The 27,002-nt window shown below is 49.2% G+C and overlaps 7 protein-coding genes across 7 annotated transcripts; 3 read left to right on the top strand and 4 right to left on the bottom strand.

Annotated features, from left to right (window-relative positions):
• EJ05DRAFT_641 (alpha-amylase) lies at positions 1-2,229 on the bottom strand. The gene is made up of 6 exons (XM_033749832.1): positions 1,830-2,229; positions 1,661-1,784; positions 1,450-1,608; positions 1,140-1,401; positions 923-1,085; positions 1-876 (listed from the first exon to the last, which is right to left on the bottom strand). Exons 1-6 carry the CDS (start codon positions 1,943-1,945, stop codon positions 204-206), a joined length of 1,497 nt encoding a protein of 498 aa, XP_033604860.1. The 5' UTR covers positions 1,946-2,229; the 3' UTR covers positions 1-203.
• A 922-nt stretch (positions 2,230-3,151) lies between these two features.
• On the bottom strand, positions 3,152-4,638 carry EJ05DRAFT_432781 (kinase-like protein; the record flags this gene model as incomplete). Its single annotated transcript, XM_033741574.1, has 4 exons — positions 3,152-3,508; positions 3,563-4,091; positions 4,148-4,305; positions 4,354-4,638. The coding sequence occupies 4 exons, from the start codon at positions 4,636-4,638 to the stop codon at positions 3,152-3,154; spliced, it is 1,329 nt and encodes a 442-aa protein (XP_033604859.1).
• Positions 4,639-5,501: 863 nt separating this feature from the next.
• EJ05DRAFT_471442 (transcription elongation factor-like protein spt6) lies at positions 5,502-10,464 on the top strand. The gene is made up of 4 exons (XM_033742966.1): positions 5,502-5,905; positions 5,967-6,146; positions 6,196-9,868; positions 9,924-10,464. The coding sequence occupies exons 1-4, from the start codon at positions 5,726-5,728 to the stop codon at positions 10,169-10,171; spliced, it is 4,281 nt and encodes a 1,426-aa protein (XP_033604858.1). The 5' UTR covers positions 5,502-5,725; the 3' UTR covers positions 10,172-10,464.
• An 873-nt stretch (positions 10,465-11,337) lies between these two features.
• On the top strand, positions 11,338-14,016 carry EJ05DRAFT_495289 (Pkinase-domain-containing protein; the record flags this gene model as incomplete). The annotated part of the gene is made up of 3 exons (XM_033746242.1): positions 11,338-11,705; positions 11,751-12,586; positions 12,647-14,016. 3 exons carry the CDS (start codon positions 11,338-11,340, stop codon positions 14,014-14,016), a joined length of 2,574 nt encoding a protein of 857 aa, XP_033604857.1.
• A 526-nt stretch (positions 14,017-14,542) lies between these two features.
• Positions 14,543-15,920, top strand: EJ05DRAFT_620 (uncharacterized protein). The gene has a single exon (XM_033749809.1). The coding sequence runs from the start codon at positions 14,667-14,669 to the stop codon at positions 15,768-15,770; it is 1,104 nt and encodes a 367-aa protein (XP_033604856.1). The 5' UTR covers positions 14,543-14,666; the 3' UTR covers positions 15,771-15,920.
• Positions 15,921-16,835: 915 nt separating this feature from the next.
• On the bottom strand, positions 16,836-19,170 carry EJ05DRAFT_506136 (uncharacterized protein; the record flags this gene model as incomplete). Its single annotated transcript, XM_033747788.1, has 4 exons — positions 16,836-18,003; positions 18,064-18,216; positions 18,284-19,051; positions 19,124-19,170. 4 exons carry the CDS (start codon positions 19,168-19,170, stop codon positions 16,836-16,838), a joined length of 2,136 nt encoding a protein of 711 aa, XP_033604855.1.
• Positions 19,171-19,696: 526 nt separating this feature from the next.
• On the bottom strand, positions 19,697-26,452 carry EJ05DRAFT_533967 (uncharacterized protein). The gene is made up of 3 exons (XM_033749147.1): positions 26,040-26,452; positions 22,206-25,991; positions 19,697-22,151 (listed from the first exon to the last, which is right to left on the bottom strand). The coding sequence occupies exons 1-3, from the start codon at positions 26,063-26,065 to the stop codon at positions 20,171-20,173; spliced, it is 5,793 nt and encodes a 1,930-aa protein (XP_033604854.1). The 5' UTR covers positions 26,066-26,452; the 3' UTR covers positions 19,697-20,170.
• Positions 26,453-27,002: the final 550 nt, after the last annotated feature.

Below are 27,002 nucleotides of genomic sequence, written 5' to 3'. Positions count from 1 at the left end.
GTACTGTTTTTCTTTTGTTTTTGTGCGCGGATACAAAGTGTGGTTGAGGTGAGGTGTTAGGTACCATACAACCTCATACGAGGCCTTAAAAGTGCTATGGCAACTCTAGGCTATAGCATGGGTTGGCTACATATATACTGTGCGCATTGATCAGACATATATTGCCATGTATCTTGAGGGATTGGTCCTGTTATCGTCCTCGATCACATTCCACAGATTCCACTCCCCTTTGTTTGCAAGAGAGGATAAAACACCTTCGGGACCCCATCTACGATTGTTGTTTGGATATATCCGTTCCCATCCACTGTGACCATTGCACATCCCAATACATCCAACAGTTGTGTGCCGGCCGCAAACCCATGATTTGGCACACTGATGCCCACGCTCCCTGAGCCGGCGCCCCTATTACTCAACACTGCCACGATTTGATTTCCATCAAATCCTTTTCGCATCGCAATCGTGTTCGCATCATTCCATATCGGATAGTTTTTATATGCCAAATAGCTATCCGCCACATAGATAGCCCGATTGCGGACCTGGTTTAGAGCCTGAACAAGCTTATAAAGCTCTCCATCGGTCTTGTACCCGCTCAACCACGTGGCCTCGCGATTATACGGGTCTTTTCCACCAGCGTAGTGCTGTTCTTGACCAGCATATATAAAGGGGATGCCGTCAGCCAGGATCGTATATGCGATGATGCTCTTAGCTTGGCTGATATCCTGCGTTTTACTGGCGAAACGTGGCATGTCGTGATTTTCTGTAAACGATCCCAACAGAGTCGTGTCCTTGCAAGTGTTCTTGATGGCGTCGATGGAGTTTGCGAGGTTAGCGATGGAGCCAGACGAGTTAGTAAAGGCGGCGATGGCTTGATAGTAGCTTGAATATATCAGTAAGAAAAGGGGTAAAGTATATAAGGACGTACGCAGGGTAGTTGAAGACACTGGGAAGGTAGTTCTGGTAGTCGCAGAGATAACCAGGGTCGCCGTCGAGAACCTCGCCGGTAGCGAAGACGCCCGATGAGGAGACGAAGTCAGGGAAAAAAAGTTTATCGATGTGCTTAACAGTATCTATGCGAAGACCATCAACTATGGCAGTTTTAGCTCATGATTACAACTCTATTACTAGGTTTCCGAACTTACTAGAGTAGTTTGACACAATACTACGCACCCAGTCATTCAATGTGCTGGCAATCCTTGGATCTTGTGTATTTAAATCAGGAAGCAATACTTTATCGTCACCAAGCCAGCAGTTCTCGACTTGACTTTGATTATCATAGTCAGATATGAGGCAGTACGAGTGATAGTCGGATGCTTGATTGAAAGGAGTGAATTTGCTGTAGGTGATGGTATTGAAGGCACCCGGCCAGGCGAAATGATTAACGACAATATCAACCATTAGGTACTAGTAGCCATCATTAGTTCTGGTCGGATTTCTGGAACAAGAACGCACCATTCCCCGATCGTGTAAAGCTTGTGCAAGATCTCTTAGGTCTTGAGCACTTCCGAAGTTGCTGTTGAGTTCGTAGATATTCTGTTGCCAGAAACCATGATAGCCATAGCCATAGCCAGTGTCGCCTTCGATATTAAAGGTAATTGGGGAAATGTAGATCTACAAGCATCAGTATCGTTCTTCTCTAATATGATGCAAGACCATTACTGACAGCAGTGAATCCCATATTCTGAATATAGTCTAACTTATTAATCACGCCTCGCCATGTGCCGCCACAATATAGTCCTTCTTCGGTGTTGCATCGTGATGTGGTGCTTGTATCAGTTCGAGCAAATCTATTTTTATCAGCTTGATCTGCATCAGCCCCATCGGATGCTTACCTGTCCGTCAATAATTGATATACCGATCTTGAGCGCCATTGATCGGGTGTGGCAGCATGGACAGTGCTTCCCAAAACAGCAAAAATGCCAATCAACAATACAGACGGCAGCTTCATCGTCCCCTCAATGATAGATGTCGATTCAAGTGAAATACACAGAAAGAAGATTCTCTTCACTTCATATATAATAGTAGGACTAGAACGGATCTCAACCCCTTTCGTCCCCTTCTTCCTTGAATAGCGATGAACAAGCAGTAGGGGTCGCAAAGACCCTGGTCAGTTTGTGTAGCGAACACAGCTTTCCAGACGAATGTAGTGTGGGGCTACAGGGATAAGGCAAAGCTTTTGTTGAATGCCCCTGCTAAGTCAGGCCTCATCCTTTATAAAAATAAACGTATCGCTTTGTGAGTTTGTTGGGTTCTAACTTGAACCCAACAGCTTGCCGGAGGAGTGCCTAGAGCTGGCAGTTCAATAGTCTTAGTGTAGTATGCCCAAATGTTCCACCTGTAAGCGCATCATCACACTGGCGGTCATCGCGGGCCATCACTGTTGCGGTTGACGCCGCACGATCTTGTGATGTAGAGATGTGCCCTTGATAGGTTGTAGAGACATTGCGATCCGAATCTAATGTAAGTGCAGGAAAGCCAATGCGGAGTATCAGGCAGGGTATATAAGGTGCACGCGATCAGCTGGCTTCTTTTAGACTCTTTCGTAGTTTCGGCGTTGGGCCCTCCACCGCGAACCAATAACAAACCTGGACATGGATCATCGAAGGCAACAAATGCGAAACCATCATAGCATGTGCCGCCTTGATCTGTGTAAACACCTCTATAGAATGAAACATGGCTAGTCTATGAGGTACGTAAGGTTTGATGTTGGTCTTCAGGTTCATATGCCAGGATTGCCTCATCCACAGTCCTCTATGCAAAGATACATACAGAAATTATGAAGTGCAGAGCTGGTAGTTGATTGTCTATTCGTGCTACGTGCTCATGTCATGCATCACGAATTGGTTTCATATCGTTCGGACCTGCCATGCGCCGCTCGAGGCGCAATGCTAACCAAGAACGCCTGTCAATGCCATGCGATCTCAAAAATAAAATAGGACAGGTCAAGTCCTCGTTGCGAGCCTTTTTGTCATTTCGACCAAGCAAGAAGTGTAACGTCTATGCCTTCTCAAGTTCGAAGAGTGACTCTACGTGGTCACAGCTGCCCTAGTAGACAAGCAGGGCTTCAAGGGATGTAACGCATGTAACCTATACATCAGGCACCATTGTCAACATGCTCAGCAAATAGATTCTCATCTTAAGGCTTCCGCTCGATCTAAGATGTCGGCTTCCTGGGAACCTGTGGGAGCGGTCCAGCCGGTGGAGGCGCAGGTCGTATGGGTAGGGACATAGTGGAAGTTTCCCTTGGGACCTGTGATGCGCTAGATGTACGAAGAGGCAGACTTGGTCTCATAGACGCAGGAATTTTTCCGTTCGTCTCCGCTGTAGGTGTCTTTTCTGGAGCCGGAGTTGCTGACGGGGAAGCGGTACCTTCGCGAAGAAGTGCACGTGTTGAAGGAGAAGGAATAGGGCCAAGATGGGACCTCCGGTTTTGTCGTTCCATCATGCTCACCGCCCAAGCTTCGAGATCGACAGGAGTTCGTTTTGCTGCTAGGAGGAAAGCATCGTGCTCCTAATACATAAGATTAGTAAATGCTGTGGTAGTTTCTGCTCCTACGAAACTCACATAAAGTTCTTGCGGCGAGGGCCTTTGGTTAGGATCCTTCATCATACACTTCGCTATCATGTCTTCTAAGATCGATGGGAAGGCATCACTTTTCGGGAGCTTCGGTGCGGGTTCGAGAACGATCTGCTGTAATAGATCTAGGATACCTTGGGGACCTCCTGGCTCGTCTCCATCGTTGTCGCTGCCGAATGGAAATTTGCCGATCGCCAGTTCCATTAGCGATAATCCAACACTCCAAACATCTGACTTCACTGTGTACGGTGATCCCTGTATCCGTTCTGGGGCCATGTAGGTACCAGTCCCTACGAATGTTTCTGCTATAGAGCCCTCCAACTCGCTCGAGACACCAAAGTCGCAAAGCTTGATATGACCCCTTGAGTTGACGAGAATATTCGAAGGTTTCAAGTCGCGGTGCATGATGCGGTGAGCGGTCCACAGGTAAGTCAAACCGCCTAACACAGCTTCCGCAATCTTTCCGAGTACGTCGACCCTGACGGGTCCAAATGTCTTCGATATATAGTCGAGAGAGCTAATGTCGAGTGCATGTTAGCCTAAAGTAGATTCTAAGTCACGAGCAATGCTTACCCGGTGTTCATGTATTCCATACACATCACCACATCTCCAGATTCATTTTGAAAGGCTCCATAGAAATCCACAATATATTCGGAATTGCAATCATGCATAATTCGGAGCTCGCGCACGATCCTCTTTCGGATCTCGTTCTTGGCTTCGACATGGATGACCTGTAGGGATATCAGGATATTAAAGTATAGCTCGCGGGGATATCAGACCTTCCGCGCCATTACGACTTTTGTTGCAGCGTGCTGGACTTTGCTAACTGTTCCGCCATTTCCAGAACCCAATTCTTTCAATGGAAGGAGATCCTCTGCTTTAAGGTCCAATCTGAATTCGACACCAATCTCCAGTGTGTCAGTCCGCCCTTCATCATTGCCTATAGCACCTGGTATTTGAGCGTCGCCGGCGGATGGGGCTAACGCCTTTGGCTGTGGTGCGCTCAAGGCCAGGCCCTTGACGTTCTTCCGCTTCATTGTCCGGGTTTTGAACGCGTCGGCCATGATGAAGAATGCCCAAAATGCTAGTGGGAGGGGAGCTTCGGATCGGCGAGGTATCGAGAGGAGTATGAAAGTCTATAGGCAGGAAGCCGTAGGGCAAAATGGTCGAGATAGATTTGCTGCGATCAGTAACCTTGTCGGTCGGTAGCGGTTTGCGGAAGATCTCTACGGTGCTTCCGTGCAGAAGACCGCCAGGAGGTCGATAGATCAAATAGCAGCGTGGAAGAACAAGACGGCGCGTATCGCCCTTCCCAATCGTGAGCTTTAATTAGCAGCTATGGTGGTGCTACGGGCCAAAATCTCGAATCGAGGAGATGAGTAACTAGCGGGGCTCAGAGCTGGGTGGGGATATGTATCCATGTGGAGGATAGATGTAGGTAATTATAGCACTGCCCCTTACTTAGCGCTGTGTTGCTGCCGACAGAAAGCATGGGCGGCGGAATTTCTAGTCATGAGGAGAGACTATATTGACTGCTGACCACATGGCGCTATAAATCATAAGAGTGAATAATTTGGGACATATACACAGTGGAGAGGGTTTTTGCTATTATCAACATCCTACAAAGTTTTGGACTATTAACCGGCCGGCAGCATCAGGCTCCTCGAGTTACTGAGAGCTTCTCTCCACGCGGAGCGGACGTCAAGAACAATATGATTCAAGCTTTTGCTTCAACTTTGTAAACAAAGCAGCCGCACTGACTTTACACCTATTTCAGTACCCTGTTTGTCGCATTTTACGTGGATGTAGATGGCATGGTCAACACGAGGCGGAAATGGAACCTTGGAGCCGTATTCGTATGATTACCTAATCTGTGAAATTCCACCCATCGCCGCGACCCGCGGCCAAGCATCCTGTTGACGCGTATCTTTTTCTACCCAACAGCCTGTCTCTGACCATATGCGCATCTCGACGTAATTCAGTGCCGAGACTAAGCATATTGTATGCTAATCTTTCATTCAAATTGATAGGAAGCCTTCGAAAGCGCTCGCCCTTGTCTTTCTTCTCAAGTCTCCTCGAATAGACCCTTAAAGACCCAGCTTGGGCACCCCCCAACGGCATCTCTACATTACATCATAAACACTTCGCGCAATGTCCAGAAACCTACTTGATGTAGCTGCCGAGCTTGGTAGCGAGGAAGAGGATGAGGACTTTGATGAGGAGGGAAATGAAGGTGAGGGCCCAAGGAGGAAAACGAATGGCATGAACAGTGGCATGGATGATTCTAGCGAAGAGGAGGACGATGATGATGATGAAGAGGAGGCCGCGAAGGTAGGACGATCACTCTGCACGGTTACAAATTGGAAGCTCTAGCAATATTAACGTGCTTCAGATTCGCGAAGGTTTCATTGTCGATGAGGACGAATATGATGATGACAGGGCGGCGCGGCGACGTGAAAAACGGAAGCGCAGAAGGGCTGAGCGTGAAGAGGAAGAAGCTGCTCTCGACGAAGAGGACCTGGATCTCATCGGTGAAGCAAATCCTGAACTCGAACAGAGAAAACAAGCAAAGGTGAGTATATATTTTCATGTACTTCTTACAGCAACTCAAGCCTATCTAGTCGAAATTCAAGCGACTTAAGCGCGGTCACCGAGATGAAGAGGCCCCCGCCGGTCCGCGTGGTGTAGACGAGATATTCTCTGATGACGACGACGAAGCTGGAGACGACGATCGTCGCCCATTGCATGATGGTCGGGGTATCCAAGATGAGTTCGCAGATTTCATCGAAGAAGACGAATTTGAGGATGATGTCGCCCGTGCCCTTGAAGAAGAACGTGAGGTGGCTCGGCCTGGCACCAAAGGCTACTCTGGTCTCGCTGGTATCGAAGAGTCCGGACTCGACGAAGCTTCTTTGGAAGATATGCGTGCAGCCTTTGGGACCGGACACGAGTACGACTGGGCATTGGATATACAAGACGAGGAAGACTTTCGTGAGGAAGGTGGTGAAAAGCAGCTCGAGCTTAAACATGTCTTCGAACCATCCGAGCTTATTGATCGTATGCTTACGGACGAAGACAATGAAATCAGGCGCAAAGACGTACCAGAACGATTCCAAGTTGCTCGAAAGCCTTTCAAAGAGCGCGACTACACCAATGAGGCGGGATTACAGCTGCTACAGGAGGAGGCTCAATGGATTTCCAATCTTCTACTTCCCAAGAAACGTCTCGCAAGTGGATACGTTGATCCGTTCAAACAGTCGGTACGAAAGGTCCTCGACTTCATGGTCGTGGAAGACTACGAGGTACCGTTCATCTTTCAGCACCGCAAAGACTTCCTTATCCATTCCGCCGCCGAAGATGGCGAGGATGATCGGCCTGAACGACTTCTATCCCAGGATGATCTTTGGGAAATTTTCGAACTTGATCTGAAGTTTAGAGGTCTGGTAGAAAAACGCGAAGCATTGCAAGCAACGTATGAAGGGTTGAAGAGCATCACTGGAAGCACCGACGTTGTCTTCGAAGACATGATAATTGAAGCAGTCACCATGGAAGAGATTCAGGACATTCAAGAATATCTGCACTTTCGCTACGCTGGCGCCACCAAAGACCTATCCCTGATCCAATCCGAGACTAATGGGTCACAAAAACGCGCACAGTCAGCCAAGTCCATGTTTGAGAGGATACGCTCTAGCAACGTATATAATTTTGTTCGAGCAATCGGCATTACGTCAGAGGGTTTCTCAACCAATATGTCGTCTCCAGCGAAACCTCACTCTTATACCGAAGATGTCACGGATCATCCCGAAGACCTGGCCGATGCTTCACTTGAACTCCCAGAATTTTCCACTGGCCAACAAGTCCTTCGAGCTGGGAAAGCCATGTTCGTTGAGGAAGTCATACTAAACCCCAGAATTCGAAAATATGTGCGAATTAATTTCTACGAACAGGGTCTCATTGACTGTGTCCGCACGGAGAAAGGACTGCGGCACATCACTGAAGACCATCCGTACTACGCATTCAAGTATCTTCGAGCTCAAGATATCGCCGCCATGGTTCGCAGCCCAGAACTATACTTGCGTATGCTCAAGGCAGAACGAGAGGGTTACGTGGAAGTCAAGTTTCGCCTTGCCAATGCCAAGTCCATGAAGGAGAGGATGTACCAAAATATTGAATCCGACAACGTTAGTGAGGTTGCTGATGCATGGAATGCTCTACGACGTGAGGTGGTCGGCACGGCGCTAACAAAATTGGAGAAAATTGTTGCAAAAGGTGTTAAAGAGACACTCAAGGCCGAGTGTGAGAGCCACCTTGCCAGAGCGTGTCGTGAGCGATACGGCGAGAAGCTCGACCAGGCACCGTATAAACCCAAGGGGATGATGCTCGGAACCACTCCACGTGTACTGGCCTTGTCGAACGGGAGGGGTGTTCCTGGGCGCGATGCTATCTGTTGGGCATGGGTTGAAGATAATGGACGTGTTCAGGAAAACGGCAAGTTCGTTGACTTGAGACTTGGCAACCCGGACAAGTATATTCCTGACGGTAAAGACGTGGCGAACTTGATAGAGCTCGTGAAGCGTCGCAAACCCGATGTCCTGGCCGTGTCCGGATTTTCAGTCGAGACGAAGAAACTCTTCAAAGAGCTTCAGGACATTATTGACAAATTCGATATCCAAGGTCCTGAGTATGAGAATGAGGATGGGCACGACGTGACCGACAAGCTTGAGGTCATTATTGTAAACGACGAGGTTGCACGGCTATATCATAACTCCAAGCGATCGGAATTGGAATATCCAGGTCTGCCGCCAACGACAAGGTACTGTATTGCCATTGCGAAATATCTTCAGAGTCCAGTCAAAGAGTACGCTTCGCTTGGTGTAGACATTACTACGATACCTTTCGATCCTAATCAAGATCTGGTTCCCCCGGAACGACTCCTGAAGATTTTGGAATCTGCTATGGTTGATATTGTTAATCTAGTGGGTGTCAATATCGATGAAGCGATAAATGATCCGTATACAGCGAATCTGCTGCCGTACGTCTGCGGTCTCGGGCCACGTAAGACTATACAGCTCACAAAAGCGATCAATGCCAACGGTGGTGTCGTGATATCCAGATATGAATTGCTAGGAGTTGATGACAGTAGCGAGAAGAGTTTGTTACCGGCTGTGGGTGCTAAGGTGTTTGCCAACTGCGCCAGCTTTCTATACCTCGACTACGACCCCACAGAAGCAGAATCTGACTATCTAGATAACACACGTGTCCATCCCGAAGATTACGACATCGGACGGAAAATGGCTGCTGACGCACTAGAGCTGGACGAGGAGGACATAAAGCAGGAGGTCGATGACGGAGGTGCAAGTGCAGTTATACGCCGCATGGTCCGTGAGAAGGAGGAGGAGAAGGTCAATGAACTTGTCCTCGAGGAGTACGCTGTGCAGCTCGAGTCAAAGTTCCATCAACGAAAGCGAGCCACCTTGGAAACGATCCGGGCAGAATTACAGTCGCCTTACGAAGAACTACGCCGCAACTTCGCTCTCCTCAATTCCGATGACATATTCACTATGCTCACAGGAGATACCAAGGACTCTCTTACCGAAGGCATGGTTGTCCCTGTGGTGATTAGGAGAGCTTTTGCGGATCACATTGAAGTCAAGCTCGATAATGGCATTGAAGGGGCTGTGTCTGAGAGTGAATTTCCTGAAGGGGTAGGACTTGACCGTGGTGGCGCCGATGTACGCTCCGTTTTCCAGACCAACCAGACCGTGCAAGCGAAGATCGTGTTCATCAACCGGAAGCAATTTACTGTGCAGTTATCCCTCCGAGAGGAGGCCTTACGTCGACCATACAAGAAAGATCTTGAACGTCCGCCATCAGAGTGGGATGAGGCACAGGAAGCTCAAGATAAGAAAAACGCGCAAAAGGCTAAGGAAGAAGTCTCTGGACGAGCACAGCGCGTTGTCAACCACCCTCTCTTCTTCAGCTATAATGCTGCTCAAGCTGAAGAGTATCTTGGATCAAAGGAAGCAGGCGAAGTGGTCATAAGGCCATCGTCAAAAGGTCTTGACCATTTGGCGGTGACTTGGAAAGTGGCAGATAATGTTTATCAGCACATAGATGTCCTCGAGTTAGACAAGGAGAATGAATTCTCCCTGGGAAGAACGCTGAAGGTTGGTGGCAAATATACTTACTCTGATCTGGACGAACTCATCGTCAACCATGTCGAATCGATGGCCAAAAAGGTTACGGAGATGACCAAGGATGAGCGCTTCCAAAAAGGAAGTCGAGCCCAGACAGGTACGTGTGATGTATGGGACTGGAGAACGCGAGAAGTGCTGACGTTGCTTGACAGAACAATGGCTAAAGACTTATACTGAGGCGAATCCAAAGCGGTCCATGTATGCTTTCTGCATCATGCCTAAGTTCCCGGGCTACTTCCAGATATGCTTCAAAGCTGGCCAATACGCAGACCTGGGGTCGTGGCCTATCAAAGTCATCCCTAACGCATTTGAGCTCAAACATGTCCAATACCCCGACATGCGGGCACTCAAAAATGGATTCAAATTGCTCTTCTCGGCGGAGTCGGCCCCTCGCCGTTGAGAATATGCGCGCATGTATTATATACGAACTATCTAGACGGCTTCTGGTTTTAACGCTCGGCATTTCAACGTGTAGCATGCTTTCACGGCGTTTGAATGGTACCATAGGCTTGGCAGTTGGAAAAGCTAGGATTAACTTACTTAGTGCTACGACATGGCAAAGATCGCAATTCATCAGAAAGTATTCTTAATTATTCAAAGTGACCGGTTTGAATTGACCAGTCGCCAACGAGCACACTTAAGCGCGCCCGTGCTCTTTCGATCTAATTAGAATAGATACTTTTGGTCACAATTACATGTCTCTTTTTTCCATACAGAAGCAGTGTAGTCTTCGAGAGAATTCGGCTGTCCATGCTAGACTTGCATATAACACCAGTACAGAAGAGAAGGCCCGGAGGCCCGAGCTCTAGACTGGCCCTTAAATTTTACCCCACAACCCACCAAGACTTGTTGGAAGTTGCCCGGAGACCCCCTCGCAGTCCTAGGACTGACTATTTAACATTATGACTTAATTACTATTACTCAAGGCCAAATGCTTAACTAACGGTCACCAATCCAATCACCTCGTCCGACCTCACTCCTCTTTCTTTTCTGTTTCTGTGTACGTCGCATATGTGTTTGCTCTGCATATAACACAACCACCTCAAATCTTCTCTCGCCCTGCTAGGACTCGCATAAGTTGACCTCGCGCGACTTTCGATTGCTACCACCTTGACCTGCAGCATCATTAAGTAGATACACTCGCTCGTAAAGGATTCGTACGACTACGATCCCGGCAACAGCTTCTATATCAAACTGGTTATAAGATCTGGGTACACTTGGACAAGCCCAAAGGGCCATACAACAGCCACCGCAAGAGTTCTACCCTTCGAGGCCGAGGGGTATCTTGATGCGCTTCTAAGATCTTTGCGGAGCTCAACCGGGTCCCAAAGGTGTAAGTCAGCCAGCCATACGTCAATTGTTGCGCCTTCGTAGCACTAGTCAAGTCTGTACCAATTCGGCTGCTGACCCTCTCCAGTCCTGCGTGCCCTGTTCACTTTCGTCAGTCACTTTCATCACTTTCGCCTCAACGGGCCAGGTTCCCACCGTACGGACCTATACTCACGATCTTGACCGTCTACCTCCCTCACTCCCGCTCTACCTCAGGTTCTAAAGTCTCTACCCAGCATGTCGGCAGCTCTTGATGACGAAGATCTATCAATTTCCATCTCCACTTCTTCTACAAGGAGAGGCTCGAATAGGCCTGTAGAAGTACCCGAAGCACGGCCTTCTCACAAGAGACCATCGGCGCAACAACGTAGCCAGCATGGGGGTAAAGACAAGGCTACCCAGCGCCTTGGGCAATACTCAATCGTCAAGACTCTGGGCGAAGGTTCATTCGGCAAAGTCAAGCTAGCGGTTCACCAGGTTAGCGGGCAACACGTTGCTCTTAAGATCATTTCGCGTAGGAAACTAGTTACAAGAGATATGGCGGGCAGAATTGAACGCGAGATCCAATACCTTCAGCTACTTAGGCACCCCCATATCATCAAGCTGTAGGCATTCATTCCTACAAAAGTTCGATGCTCATGAAGTTTTAGGTACACCGTCATCACAACTGCAACCGAGATTATCATGGTCCTTGAATACGCCGGTGGAGAACTGTTTGACTACATTGTGCAAAATGGTCGGATGTCTGAGGGCAAAGCACGCAATTTCTTTCAGCAGATCGTTTGCGCGGTCGAATACTGCCACCGGCACAAGATTGTACACCGAGATCTGAAGCCAGAGAATCTCCTCCTGGACGAAAATTTGAACGTCAAGATCGCAGACTTTGGTCTCAGCAATATTATGACTGATGGCAACTTCTTGAAAACAAGCTGCGGAAGTCCAAATTATGCTGCACCGGAGGTCATCTCAGGTAAGTTGTACGCTGGGCCAGAAGTTGACGTTTGGAGCTGTGGAGTAATTCTCTACGTGCTACTCGTCGGCCGACTTCCATTTGACGATGAGTATATTCCGACACTCTTCAAGAAGATTGCTTCGGGAAACTACCATGTTCCAAATTATGTGCCACACGACGCGAAGGTCCTTATTGCGAAGATGCTCGAAGTCAGTCCAGTACGTCGTATCACAGTGCAAGAGATACGCATGGATCCCTGGTTCAACAAAGATCTAGCACCGTATCTACAGCTTCCGGCGGAGGACTTTCTCGATACGGGCAACGATCCCAATAAAGCTATCGATCCAAATGAACTGACACGCTCCAAACCTCCGGCAGTGGTACAAAAATTACACGAGACAGTCGTAGGCAAGCTTGGGATGACAATGGGCTATGCGCAATCCGATGTGCACGAAGCTTTGTCGAAAGATGAGCCAAGCGCGATCAAGGATGCGTACCTGATCGTTCGTGAAAACCAGATTATGAAGGAGAACCGTGAGTCACTGTTCCATACACATCTTTACCTCCAGAACGACTCTCTAACGTGAATGATAGCACTCTTGGCCAAGGAGCAACCTTCTTTTGCTCAGTCTCCGCCAAACTTTGATTCAAATATGATGTCGTCGCCAATTGCAGCAGCGATACAAGCAACCGCTCCACCAAAGATGCTAACTCCCCAAGATCATCACGCGAGGCAGGGCTCGGCATCAAGCTCCCAAGTCGCCAATGATGTCAGAAGCCCTGTAAATACAATTGGTGTCTTGCCAAGCAGTCTGCCAGGATATCACCTCGCTTACATGAAAGGTGGACCCAGAGATGATGGGCCATCGACCCAAACTGACACTCCTGGTCAACACGAGCAGACTCAGGCGGAAAAAGATGCAACTGCGAGGAGCCTGAAGCCTCATAATCGCTCTCAGGTCAACCTTGACAAGCAGAAGAAGCCGGATTCGATGACACCGATTCCGGCTAAGAAGCCCCGTGCCACAAAGTGGCAGTTTGGTATCCGCAGCCGCAACGCCCCAGCCGAAGCTATGCTCGCAATATACAAATCACTCCGGATCCTAGGCGCAGACTGGGAATACCCTCGCATCCGCAGGCCCGGTGGAAGCCGAAGCAGATCAGGCTCTACTAGATCCCGCAGTCGATCATGCTCACGATCACGATCCTATTCACCTAAATCTCGTGGCTCGTCTAGGGACGCATCTCCTGGTGTCACTCGTGCCGACTCTCCTACTCGGGGGCGTGGCCGAGGACGTGGCCAGCATGGCAAGCATGATGACTGGGGTTACGGAGTTCCTGAAGATCCTTGGGTCATTAACGCGCGATTCAAAAAAAGCGACATGTTTCCACCTGGTGTATTGCATCCGTCGTCAGCCCACTCATCAAGGGTTGATCTATCATCTGGTGCTGTAAACCGCCGTCGAAGCTCTGCTCTCGCCACTGGGAATAATGCTGAGCTTGGTGGGTATGAGGCTCCAAGCTATGCCGGTCCCAGTAGTAGTGCACGCAACAGCGTAGCAGGAAGTTCTTCGGGCGAAGCGGATAGCGGACGTGTTTCAAAAGCCGATGGCACGTACCCTGATGCTGACGAGAGCGTGTATGTGTACATCACTATTCAACTATATTCGATCGAACGCGAGTTTTACGTCGTCGACTTCAAGTGCGCTGGCTACGAGCGTCTTGAGGTCAAGGTTCTCCGTGAGCTAAAAGATGAAGCTCAGAGTGAGCGCTCTAAGGACGATGGCGAGCATAGCTGGCGAGTAATCAGTAGTACTGAGGACATCCCTGACCAGTTCGAATTCCGCGAGAGAGAGGTTGAAGAAGGGGCAGGACGTGCTAGTGGAGAGAAGCGTGCGACAAGCCCGTTTCCGTTCTTGGACGTAGCCAGCCGCCTGATCATTCAGCTTGCGGAGGGCGAGTAGATGGGTGTTCGAAGATGAATTTCGTTTCAGTTTTCTTGCTTTGTCTATGGCCATGGTTTTTAGTGAGTTCAGATTCGCATCAACTATCATGTCCACCGCTAGTAGGGTCGAGACATGTGATAGGTGGTGTCATGCACGACCGCTATCACTTCTTGGAGTATGGGTCGAATGAGGGAAGGCACGAGGCGACTCTAACACGTTGAGCAGCAATGAATGGGTGTATTAAGATATCACAGTCACGTTACGGTCACAAGGTCATCATGGATGTTTACTTTTGGTGTACATATAAAGAATGACAAGAATTCCAATAAGAGAAGAGTGTTGAGTGAGGGTGATGGACATTGCACACAGGAACAGTATCAGTATTGGGCAGATCAGTTGAGATCAGATGAGATGATGGGCTTGCAGAGGGTATAAAGGGTGAAACAAGAGGGAGAGAAGGAAGCCGGGCTGTTGTTGAAGTTCTCGCCTTGGCAGCGCTAGACCATTGTTGGCCTGAGGCTGTGCTGTGTGTGCTGTGCGCCCAAACCTCATCCTCAACCTCATTTCCACCAAGCTCTTCGTACTTACACCATCTCCCGCCAAAAGGAACTGCTACTAACACCATCAATACTGCGCTCACACAATATCATCATCCGTCATCGTCTCCCATGGGCGACAAATTCCCCAATGTCTTCCGCCGCCTCTTCTGCATCCCGCCACCCGTCACTCGGCCCTACTCGCCTGGCATACCACCCAGCATGGCTTCCGGCGGCTCCGATTCCAACCTAGCCGACATGACCAAACGGCACTCAGCCATCAAGAAAGACGACTCATTCTACACGCCCAAAACTCAGAACCACTTCGTCTACCACGCCAACAAATGGATGCCCTTTCGCGAGTACCCGCATCGCAACAAATCCATCGGTGGCGCGTCTGCCGGCCGCGTCGAAAACTTCTGGCTGATCACGTGGAACATCGATTTCCTGATTCCAGATAAGGAACCCCGTATGCGCGCTGCCCTTGCGCATCTCGAGGAGCAAGTACGTGGCATCCCAGCGGGCGAGCCGGTGGTGATATGTCTGCAGGAAATGGTTGAGAGCGATATCGCGGCCATCTGTGCGAGCGAGTGGGTGCGCGAGCGCTTTTACACCACCGATATCGACAACAAATCTTGGCTGACCAAGATGTACGGCACGACAACGCTGGTCGACCGTAACCTGGGCGTACGCAGCGTGTTCCGTGTGCCGTTCGTGTCCAAGTTTGACCGTGATGGCTTGTTTGTCGATCTGGACACGGGCGCGGGCTCGTCTAGGGTGATTCGCGTGTGTAATGTGCATCTGGAGAGTCTGGCTGCCGATCCACCGGTGCGGCCGACACAGGTCAAGGCTGCGAGTAAGGTACTGCACACGGCGCAGGTCCACGCGGGCTTGATGTGTGGCGACTTCAACGCGATCCAGCCCTTTGATCGGACATTACATGCTGAGAACATGCTGGACGATGTGTATCTGCTGCTGGGTGGGAAGGAGGATAGCGACGAAGGTTTTACGTGGGGGTATCAGAGTCCGGCGGATAGCAAGAAGTTTGGGTTCTGTCGTATGGACAAGGTGCTGAGTTGTGGAGCAATCGAACCAGAGAAGCTGGAGCGAATAGGTGTGGATGTCAGGACCCCGGATGGGAAGTGGGTGACGGACCACTATGGGCTTATGGCGAAGCTGCATGTCTTGCCGGTCAATCGTGCCATGAGTTTGGCGCAGCAGCTCGGCCTGCCCTGATTTTTCTCTTCTTCTTTTGGGTCGGCTCTGTCTCTTTTGGGTCGGCTCTCTCTTATCAGAGATATCAGAACGGGGACTTACGAAGACATGTTTGTATAAATATCCGCAACACGAATAGCACTGTATAATAGCGACCAACACTGTACGATAGCGAGAAAGGGCAAGTGATGAGCGGGAGTCATCCAAGGGGTTTCTGTCACAGTCTTTGGCGCAGCAAATGCCGCTAGTATTGTTAAATCTCAAATACATCTCTACCCGTGGCTGGAGGGTTCCGTCTATGCACAAAGATCCTGTGGAACAATGACATTTGATTACTGGATGACTCGCAGACATACTATTTACCAGCTGTTCATGAAGGTCTGCAGCTTCTTTACTCCTTGCCCCTAATTGAGTGGTCCATATCTACCGAACACTATTCTTTCACATCGGTATTATCGATACAAGCGCATCTATCAGACAAGCATGGGTTTTTTATCGCTGCGTCAGTGTTACTCAAACAATGCAGAGAATGACCCGAGAGTGAGAACACAGTTTGTTCCTGGTGTGGAAGCTGAAAGTATGGGTTCAAACAGCGGTACAACTTCTTTATCTACAGCTTTTCGACTTGATTACTTTATAGAACAATTGCGCAAAGCTTATCCATGCTGGAACGTACTACCATAATTTTAAGTATATCCATTAGCCAGAACTGCTATACTTGAAAAAGGCGTAGTAAGATGTCGTACTGTATGCCGGATATTAACATCATTAGTCGCTGTACGATACGGTGTTCTCGTCTAGCCTATTGATGGCAAATCCGAACATCCGAAGGTACCTTTGTGGATGATACATTGTATACATGAACAAAGCACGAGAATCTCTGCATGCATACCATATTATCGACCATGCAAACTGACGAAATTCACAGTATTAGGAGATGTTCATTCCAAGCAACACACTTCACCATGGCACGATTCACATTTTCCTCATCAGACACGATAATTCTCATTGATTCCAACTGCTAAATGTAGCCCCTTCCTCTCCCGCCTCCACAAAATCTCACTTCCCCCCTCCTCTCCATCTCCCCTATCCCCTCCCTGCCAACAACAACGCCACCGCCTCCACCAAAAGGCGGTTCTCCTCCCTCAACACCGCAAGCTCCTCCTCGGCATCTCTGCCGACCCGCGTCTGCATAGCCAGAGCCTCCTCCACCTCGCGCCTACAACGCCGGACCTCGCCGCGCAAGGCGTCGTTCAACGCGTTGAGCCGCATCACCTGCTCATTGCGCCTCAGCAACGCCTCACACAGTTCATTGATCCGCGTCGTGACGCGCGGCGAGTAGCTACCTGACCGCACAACACCAGGTGCCGCCGGCTCATCGTCGTCGTCGTCGTCGGGATCCTTCGAGGGAGAGTCGGAAACAGGCCGCACCGGCGAGGCAGATCCACCAGATGTGCTCCTGGGAGCGGCAGGACTCGGGACCTCCGACGAGCAAGTCGGGCTGAGAAGCTTCATGATATCGGCTGCGTGCGCGGACGAGGACTGCTCTTTTGCCGGGGTGGCGGGACCCAAGTCTACATCTGGCGTGCCGGGCATGGCAGCACTGGGTTTGCGGACGTTGAGAGGGCGCGGCCGCTCGAACTCCGTGAAGTGGAGTGGTCCTTCTTGCTCCATGAGCTGCGCGAGGTGGCGTTGCAGCCGGGTCGGGTTGGTGTTTGGCATTTCTGCCTCGTCGGATGATGACAACTGGCGGCGCGCTTCTTTGTTGAGGGCTCTGCCCTTCTCGGAGGTTGCTGGGGGTAAGGGTAACATGGACATGTCTATGGGCTCCTGGCTATACGTGGAGGCGGGTGATGGTGGTGCGTCACCCTCGAAAAGTCGGGCATGTGAGGCGATTGGTAGAGACACCTCACGGCGAGTCCGCGAGAAGGGCGGCGAGGGGATCAGAGGCGAGTTGGGTTCTGTGCTACTGGAGTGCTCCTCTTGAGATTTGTATCTCTTTGTATTTGCCAGACCCCGAGCTGGACTTTTAAGGGAGCTGTTGGCTGAGCTTGCGAGCGCGTTGACGTCGAAGTCAATCAGCTGTGATTGCTTCGTAGAATGGCTGCGGCTTCGTGGTAGTTTTATCGTATCTGACTCCTCGAAGCCTTCCTGCTGCTGCCTCGCCGTCTCTCTTTGTACCCAATCCTCGAGTCTAGGACTGGTATACTCAAAGGCTGATCCACCTCGTACCTGATGATGGTAACTGCCGCTCCTGTAATTTGTCAGTGACGATTCTCATACTACTGTTTTACGGTTATCTTGTGAGACCCACGTTCTTTGTGATTGTGAAGCAGTCGATGGCACTCTAACGTCAGGCGACATGGTGTCATAGGCTTCTGGCGGTCCGATTTCTGGGCAGAGCGCAATGTATTTGTGACCTGATGCAGTCCTCTTTTCGGCCACGGAAGGCGGCAGGGGCACTTTCCTATGAATACAGGTATATTAGCGTAGTTTAGATTACAGTGAAGAAGACTCTAGGAGCAAGAACATACACATCTGAGTTTGAACGGTCCCGTAACTTTGTCCCTCCTGTTACCTTTTTCACAAAATCCCGTAAACTATTCTTCTTCAGGGGTAAAGGTATGCCAGACTGTGGGGGTGGAGGTGCGCTGCGCAAGAAGAAGGCCAGGTCGGACGTATCAGTACCGGTAGCAGAACCATCGTAACGAGCTGCATGTGGATTTATAGTCGATCTAGTAGAAGCAGAATTCCGCACTGATCTCGAGACGAATGGATCGCTTTCAGGGCGGGTGTTGAACATCTTGCCAGAGAAGAGAGGACTTGAGGGGGTGCCTGCTCCGGCCCCTGAAACTTCAGACATGCGGTTAGCCACTGGGCTCGACATCGAAGAGGTTGGACGAAACCCTAGGACGACTTCCTTTCCACGAGAGCGTAACGACTCTTCGAATTCATAGAAGCTAGCATATAGATCTATATGCCAATTGCTTCTTTGAACGGAGACGGAAGTCTTATACGAAGATGTGGAAAGAGGGCGCGACCTGGAGAGCTCTTTTGCAGTTTGTAGACACAGCTCACCTTGGCTGTCTTGAGACCAATCTTCTCGCAACTCGGGCATCGTTCTCGGTGGCCTGGGCGGAACACGCGCAGGTGCAGTAGCAGAGGGCACGATGTTTGCATTGCTGGCTACATGGGAAAGGCCTATCCCTTTCACCGGCGGTTGGTAACGAATTATGGGCATGGATCTCTCATGACGAAGACCTCTCGTGCCGCCAACAGCGGGAGTGGGGTTTCGCACAGTCCTGGAACTCATCAGCACGACTACCAAAGCCTTAAAACACCGCTCGTGTTATGATGAACAGAGTAGGACATACCTTCGCTCGGGAGTTGCCAGATCCAGATTGGCAGTTATATCGTCCATCTTAGTCTGAGTCGTTGTCAAGTACACCAATGGGACGAATGAAGATTATGATTGAAAAGTGAGTATAGTTGTCAGATCGAAAGGATGAAGTCGCAGGTAGCTAAATGAACCAGGTACAGGTGGACGAGCGAGTTCACTGGAACGGAGCACAGCCTTTAGCGTGGACAACGCATACCCGGTTGTTCCTATTCACTTTCGCACCTCTCAGAGATTCCGCTTCAGTAGTTCACTTATTGAAGCGACAGACCGCTCCTACAGAAGCTACCTTACCGGCTCATGCCATATAACGTGACTATCCTGACTCATGGGAGGGTATTGATGCACGGTAGAACAGATTCGACTTCGATGGGTAGGTCATGCTTGAGTGAAGAGGTGGCCAGAGTGAAGAAATCGCTAGAGCAAGCGAAACGGAGCAAGTCATGCGAAATATTCGCCTGATTGAGTAGAACACGAGGAAAGGAAGAATCAAGAGAGGCCAGTTTGAAGAACTGCCACGACGAGTACATCAGACCTCAAATATTTTCCTCTACGGATTCAGGGGCTAGTGGAAAGCAGTTTTGGCTGTCAATGACCATCGAGAAAGAGGCAACTTGAGTATATAGACCGACAAGATGTACTCTATACGAACAAACTTCACTCGGAAAGGTGAAGGTATCTATATGTCAGGGAAACTTGAGTGGTTGGCGCTTTTGCAGTGATGCTCGCGACAGAGCAACACAACGGTGACGCATTATACCGGCGTGTGATAAGCCCCTTCTGACTATGGACTCTAGCTACACTATCGTTGCAAGGGGTATGGTAGAGTCCTAAATGAGCTAATTCTAGCTTATTATGGCCAATGGGAATTTACGATGCAGCCTGAATGACATCTCGATCTGTAAGTACTGTACGCAGTCGTGACCTAATGACACCAATATCAAGTCCAGAACGCCTCAAGATGCTGCCAAGTTATTCCACTAATGCTTTTGACATGTCACTGTTGACCACAATAAATCTATTATCAAGTGGGCCTTGGCTTCTTGTTTTGCTTCGGCATGAAAGGATCAACGTCCTTCCGCTTTTTAATTAGTACCCGTGGTCGGGTGAGTTGATTTTGATTTTGCTCAGTCTTGATTTTCGGCTCGGGAACATCCTGCTTCACTCCTGCTTCACTAGCACCTCCAGCGAGATGCGAGTTAAGATCACTCAAGATGTCGATATCCATGGGTGATTCGGATCTAGCCTCGGTTTTGATTCTTGCAGGCTTGTTGTCATGGTCGCCCAGGGAAGGCTCTCTTTTCTCGACATTCTTGTTTTCCTTCTTGATTTTGGCAGACTGCATACTAGTCTCACTGGAACGATGAGATAAACTATCACTTTTTGGTAGAGTAGACTTGTAGAGTGCTCTAGCCTGACCATCGCCTGATGCATTCGGGAGCGTTTCTTGCGAATGATTTCCTTTTGCCGACTTTGACTCAGCTGACTTGATAGCCTGGGCCAGGTTGCCGTCCGTATAGCGATCTCGTTTTTTGGCATCATGCAGGAGTTTATTCCAGTACTCGCCTCGTGAAAGTGACTGTGAATTTCCCAGTACCCACAGAGATGATTTCGCACGTGTTAAACCAACGTTCATGCGGCGGATGTCCTGCAAGAAACCAACACCTCCAGAAGGAGATGCTCGCACACATGAGAATATAATAATCTCGCTCTCCCTACCTTGGAATGCATCGGTGGTGTTGAACTCCACATTCTCCAAGATCTCTTCCCCATAGCGCCGGGAGAATCGAGACTTGAGCTCACGCAATTGGCTTTTGTAAGGCGTAATAATGCCGACCTTTCCCCTGATATCAAAGCCTCCGCGGTAGGTGGTGTTGAGCATATCGTATAGTTGAAGCGCAAAATTAATCTCCTCGATGTTGATGAGCGAGTGACCTTTTGGTGCTGCCGAGTGCTGCCCTTTGACGTCGAAAAATCTGTAAGGACCGAGGATAGGGTTATCATGCCAAGGTCGTTTACGAAGAGATGCCATATCTGCGCCATCCAGAAGCCTCCCGTCATAGAAACTAGCGCTAGGAAATGCGCTGATCTCCGGATGCATACGATACTGAGTATCTAGAAGGTGGACGGCGTCGGGGTGATTACCCTGCATTCTGACAAAGAGACTTCGTTCGTACTGGAAACGTGATGCTTGCTTCGAAAACACGGTGGGAGGAAGTTGTTTGGGATCGCCCACCAATATACATTTAGAGCACCCGTACTTGAGAGGAATGATGGCACTCATCTCTACGCATTGGGCGGCTTCGTCCACGACGACAGTCTCAAATTCAATACTGAGACTCTGGAACATGTCGTGTCCACTTCCGCTAAGCGTGGCGCAGATTATGTGTGCTTCGTCTAGTACCTGCTGTTGCGCACGTTTTCGATTCAGTTCAGCCTCGCGACCAAGATTTTTTTCAGCGTCTTTGAAGCTCTCAATCTGATTTGAAAGCTGAGCTTTCCTGCGCCGCAGATTATCAAAATTGTCCTTGGCCTTCTTGGCCTCATCTCCTTTGATTTCTCCGGTGTCTACCTTGTCCAAATCCAAACGTGCTTCACGCAGTTTCGCAGAGATCTCCGAGTGTTCCTTGAAGACTTTCTGTCCGTCTTCCCGACCCTTAGTATTAGCTGTGACCCCAAGTTTTGCGCTGACAAGCTCATCTAGAGTCACATCCTTGATGCTCGCGTTTATAGCGTCGGAGCGACCCAATCGCACAACATTCACTTTACGATGCTGACCCGACATGCTCCTGATACCATCTTTAAATCGGATTACTAATTCATCCACTGCAGCATTACTGGGTGCACAGACGAGTAGCTTTTTCGCAACCGTGTTGAGACTTCGCTGTGGTAAACTACCATTCGTCGCCGACGCTGTAATGGTCTTTGGTCGCGCGGAACCGTTCTCACTAAGAAGTGCACCAACAATCGCTACAATTGTTTTGGTCTTCCCAGATCCGGGAGGCCTGCATCAAAGTCAGTCTATATGAATACTGGTAAGGTAGTATCGAGGAATTTACCCTTGTATGAGTGTAAAAGCGTCGTTGTCGATCGCTGATTGTACTGCTTTAGCTTGCGCTGTGTTTACCGTATAGTTGCTCATAATGGGCCGAAGAATCTTGTCACTATAAGACAGTAGCGGGGAAGGCTTCGCCTGGATAATCTCGTCGCATAGGTCGTAAAACTGTAGACCCGATAGAGCGCCGAACTCACGCTCAAGTGGAGTGATCGACTGGACTTTGACGGCCCATATAAGACTCCCTGGATTGAGGCTGGACTGGAGTTTATTTCCAGGTAAGACCCTGTATGACACTTCCAACATACCCTTTTGACGCTTCATTCGATACACCCGTGCAAGGCAATGTGCTGCATGAGCCGCCTCAGAAGGATTACTATCTTTCGAGCACAATACAACGTCTCCTTCAGACAGACCAACATCCTTGTGGACATTTTGACTCATGGTCGTACTGAACTCTTGGAAAGCGTCTACACTAGATCGAGTGACGACCTTGATCTCATACGCCTTGAAACCTCCCTCTTCCCGTGCTTTGACAAATCCTTGCCAGGCCTCTAATAGGAGTAATGGTCGGAATGCATTCGTATAAGCAGATGGCTCATCGAAGGAATCAGACACTTGCTGATAAAGGTCGGATTCGGACTTGGGAGGAAAGTCGCCGTCATGAAAATAGTCCCAGCCGAGGATCTCTTTGTGTAGAGGTGACAAATCGGGTGCCAACCGTGCACGCATGTCTTTCGCTGAGCGCACACGTTTCTGCACCTTAATCGGCCCCTGCGGAAGCCCGGCCATGGTATCCCGAAGTTTGTTGTCAGGTGTGATCCTCTCCTTCTTGGGCTTTTTCGAGATACCAAAAAGTGCTGCATCAAGTTCATCATCTCCTTCGCTCTCAGACGAAACATATATTCCAGTACCCTTTTCAACCGACTTTGTGCTGCTCTGACGAGCTTTTGCAATGGCCGCAGCCCTCTGCCTCTCCTGTGCCTGTTTCTCAGCTTGTCGTTTTTTCATGAACTCTGATTGTGTAGTCTCTTTCAATTTTGAAGGCCGAGTCGGAAGCGCGGCACTTTTCTTCCTCTGGGCCTCCTTCGCCCGGTAGGCCGCAATACCACTGAAATCTTCATTGTCAGATGAGACTGTAGAAGCAGCCCTGCTTTCACTAAATCTCGGCTCTGACTTGAAGAAGGAGCCAATGGTTTTTTGTTTATGATTCCTCGCTATCTCATCCTGGGGGGCTTGGAACGGCTTCCCATAGTAGGCCTCTAGAGCTGTTTGGATCTCAACTTTCTGTATGGCACTTAGGTTTGACTTGATAACTCCAGTGATGACTTCTCCGACGTATATGAGAGGGCGATCGTCAACTTCGACTGAGCCACCCTTTAATCTTCTGAGCAATTTGCTGGTCAAACTGACAGACTTCGTAATGAGAAACTCATCGCGAAGACGGAGCCATTTCACCATGGCTTTGTACGTTCTGGTAGGCCCAAATATGAGGCGACGGTGGACATCCTTTTTCTCGGAGCTTGTGGCAGCGGCAATTGCAGAAACAAATATGCTGTACTGGTCAAAGACGTCCTCCGCCAGCTGCATGGTATCGCGGCAATATTCGATCATCATGTTCTTATCATAACCGAGCTGACTCCATTGCTCTGTTCGTTCAAATATCATCAGCAAGGAACTCCAGAGTGACCTCCAGAACGTTTCCGTGGCAGTAGCCTCCTCGCGAGAAAGTGGCTGTGATCGGAGAAGACCATTTTGGGAGTTGCAAAGGTTTTCTACCATATCGGCGCATATCTTAAGGAGTGTTGGAGTTGGGGCGAAAACCTGGCTGTCAATAATGCGCTTCAAGTTCCCCGAGATACAAGAGACTGTGTTCGAATAAAAGGCCTGGAGAAAATGATTCAAGGCTTCGCTGCGCGTGTCTTTACCGCTAACAACTTTCATCAACTCTACAACTCCTTGGTAAGGCTCTGTACCAGAAGAAAAGAGATGAGACAGTACGCCAGATGCAAGCTCTGAATCCTCGAAAAGATGATCAAGATGAGATGGCGAAAACTCGCTGAGCTTGTATAAGACATCACAGATGTGCTGAGAGAGTGTGTCAAACTTATCGTTAAATTGTCTCATCTCTTTAGTCATTTCAGACGGGTTCTTCTTTTTGAATGGTTCCAATCCGACAAGGATAGATGAGCCGAGAAGAGTTCTTCCCGGCAGTCCAATCTGAGGCTCCTTGATGGCAGCTACCACTGGCTTCCAGACAAGAGTGTCATTCTTGTCAATTACAGCATCGGTAGGCTTTCCTTGTTCTAGTTGCCGACCTGTTGCCTTCAACGATAAACAGTCCAAACGTATAGCTTCTTCTACGACATTTAGGCCAAAACTCAGCATATCACCTCGCACATTGTTCCCGCTGATAGTCTCGAGTATGACATGTGCATGAGAATCCACGATTCTGAGGGCATGTGCTACACTTGCGTTTCCAAGAACCCCGGGTGTGCTTGAAATTGGTGGGAATGTCTTATTCATAGCCTCCAAGCACAAGAGGAGGACGGTCATACCTTCAAGTTGGCAATGAGACCTGCAGCTGTGCGCAAATTCGTCAGACTGAAAGCGTCCAAGGAATTGCGAGGCCAGTGTGTCGCAAAGAGGTCCTAGGTTTGTAGGTTTGATCGACTCTATGACGGGCTGAACCCATCCAAAATACTCCCCGAGCTTCCGCGAGTCGAGAGTCCCTAAGAGCTGTCGATTAAGGTATTTATTCTTAAAGATTTGTTCTGCAAACGTGCTCGTTGACACAGCTCCCATAGCCTCCCAAAAGTCCTTCGGTGACTTCACAAGCAGGACTTTGATCGCTCCAATCAGCTCAGGAAAACAATCTGAATCGACAGAGAGATGCTCGAGTGCAAGTCTGTATATGTCGATATCAAGTGCACGCAAGGAATGAGTTATGAGGTCCTTTTTCAAGCGCTCTATTATGAGGCGAGCGCCCTGCCAGAACGCAGGCAAGAATGGAACCTCAAGGCAATACATTTGGACGTGCAACATAGCCTTGTGCAGTGGAGTTCGGATTGCCCAGTCAAATTCGAGTTTAGTGGGTGACCGCTTCATTTTTGTCCAGGTGAATATCGCCCATTCCGCCCGGGCATCGTTTGAACTAAACAAAAAAGTTGTCATAGCTGGGACAAAGACATTGAGCTTTAAACGTCTCTTTGTCTGTACCTGTTTGAAGACATCGTCAAAGTGTTCAGACATGGCTTTCTCGTCTGTGAGAAACTCAGGGGAACTGAGGGCTTCAAAGACTGAGAATAATGCTTGCTGGCTGAGATAATTGATGTGATGTTTCTCGGGTGGTAAGTTGCTTATTTCTCGTGCAGCAAGCCCCAGACCTTCTGTGATGCGGTGTATACTGATATCGTCAAATACTTCTAGAAAGCGTGTCACTTCATCTTCACCGTAGTCAGCCCCAAGTTGAGATTTCAAGGTCTGCCGCCCCTGGTGATACACCCGAATGCAAACTTCACAAGACATCAACTGCTTGGTCAGCCGATCTTTTAGCTTTTGGCCGTACGTAGCTGCATCATCCCCGTCATATGCCCAGATAAGAGTGCATCCTAGAGCAATGTCTCGTCTCTCCTCTGCGGCAGTGATGGCTTTCTTTCTCTTATTTCGCGCCTCTTCAGTTTCCGTGTCCACTTTATCACCGAGATCCTCATCATAGAAGAATTGTTCTTCCCCCTCGTCAGATCTAGGGCAGAAGAGATGTAGATTTCGAGGCAAGGATTCGAGTATACTGGTGTAATTAGCGTAATATCAGAGGCTTCTATGCAGGGTCACAGACTTCAATTTTTGAACTACATCTGCCATGTTGCGCTGCAAGATTGTAGATACAAAGTACCCGTCAGCTCTGCCGTATCCAGTCACCAGTACGAGTTGCAGGTCACTGCCATATTCTTCCGGGCGGAGATGAGTGTGCGATGGGTATTTAGTGCGCTATGAGAAGGCTTATAAGGATGCGTATGATATTTGAGCGGTCCGGAAAGCCCTATAGGTGAGCTAGAGGCCTTTGTTGAGGAATAGCAACTGAGATCGAGAAAGAACTAGACGAAGTTCATTAGGGCTCAAGCGTCCAGTCCAGAGGAAGTCAAGCGTTAGACTCTCACGGCTTCAAAGGGGTCAAAGGAGTAGTGGTGATCACAATCAAAGTCTCATACAAGTAAGTGAGGTTCAAGACTCATGTTGGATCACTTGTCAACTTTCCTAGGCGAATTTCTGAGCATCCCGCGTAGCTCATTAGCAGTCGCGTCTGGGCGATCCGAGAGTCTGGGCTTAGCGTGTTTTTTAGTAATTAGTCGCGTGCGTCATGGTCTCGTTCTATTTTTGCTTTCAACATCACTCAAGTCTTCGTAGCAAGAGGCATTCATTTCATATCCACCACTGAAAACCCAATATATTAATGCCACACGAATTCGGCGCGTAGTTCATCAGTATATTCGGGATTGAGCGCCCAATCTACATCGACCTTCTTTACAAATAAGTCTTCCGCTTCCAAAAGTTACATTTGTTAGAAATGTGAGTTGCCTAACTAAGTTGGCTTGTACAAAACAATTGCGGGCTAGAATCACTCGGTGCAGCACCTTGAAACTGCTCGCCATGAGTCCAAAAGATATGACCGAGCCTGACATGAACAAAAGAACGCCTTCCTGTAGTGTAAACGCCGTCTGACGATGTGGTGGTATGAGGCAATGATTTGAGGACAAATGAGAATTCCGACCCTGGTTATGCGGCGATGTGGGTGGTGGTA

Source organism: Pseudovirgaria hyperparasitica (assembly GCF_010093815.1).
Source record: "Pseudovirgaria hyperparasitica strain CBS 121739 unplaced genomic scaffold EJ05scaffold_1, whole genome shotgun sequence".
Lineage (NCBI taxonomy): Eukaryota > Fungi > Ascomycota > Dothideomycetes > Acrospermales > Acrospermaceae > Pseudovirgaria > Pseudovirgaria hyperparasitica.
This window is presented reverse-complemented; position numbering and strand designations above follow the sequence as displayed.

What these genes read in the sequence shown, in the direction of transcription:
- EJ05DRAFT_641 (XM_033749832.1), bottom strand. Translation starts at nt 1,945, where the DNA reads ATGAAGCTGCCGTCTGTATTGTTGATTGGCATTTTTGCTGTTTTGGGA. An exon ending in TATCAATTATTGACGGACAG is followed by an intron (nt 1,785 to 1,829) that starts GTAAGCATCCGA and finishes TGATAAAAATAG; the next exon opens with ATTTGCTCGAACTGATACAA. An exon ending in AGAATATGGGATTCACTGCT is followed by an intron (nt 1,609 to 1,660) that starts GTCAGTAATGGT and finishes TGATGCTTGTAG; the next exon opens with ATCTACATTTCCCCAATTAC.
- EJ05DRAFT_471442 (XM_033742966.1), top strand. Translation starts at nt 5,726, where the DNA reads ATGTCCAGAAACCTACTTGATGTAGCTGCCGAGCTTGGTAGCGAGGAA. An exon ending in AACAGAGAAAACAAGCAAAG is followed by an intron (nt 6,147 to 6,195) that starts GTGAGTATATAT and finishes AAGCCTATCTAG; the next exon opens with TCGAAATTCAAGCGACTTAA. An exon ending in AGGAAGTCGAGCCCAGACAG is followed by an intron (nt 9,869 to 9,923) that starts GTACGTGTGATG and finishes GTTGCTTGACAG; the next exon opens with AACAATGGCTAAAGACTTAT.
- EJ05DRAFT_620 (XM_033749809.1), top strand. Translation starts at nt 14,667, where the DNA reads ATGGGCGACAAATTCCCCAATGTCTTCCGCCGCCTCTTCTGCATCCCG.
- EJ05DRAFT_533967 (XM_033749147.1), bottom strand. Translation starts at nt 26,065, where the DNA reads ATGGCAGATGTAGTTCAAAAATTGAA. An exon ending in GATGTAGTTCAAAAATTGAA is followed by an intron (nt 25,992 to 26,039) that starts GTCTGTGACCCT and finishes TAATTACACCAG; the next exon opens with TATACTCGAATCCTTGCCTC. An exon ending in GCTTTTACACTCATACAAGG is followed by an intron (nt 22,152 to 22,205) that starts GTAAATTCCTCG and finishes ACTTTGATGCAG; the next exon opens with GCCTCCCGGATCTGGGAAGA.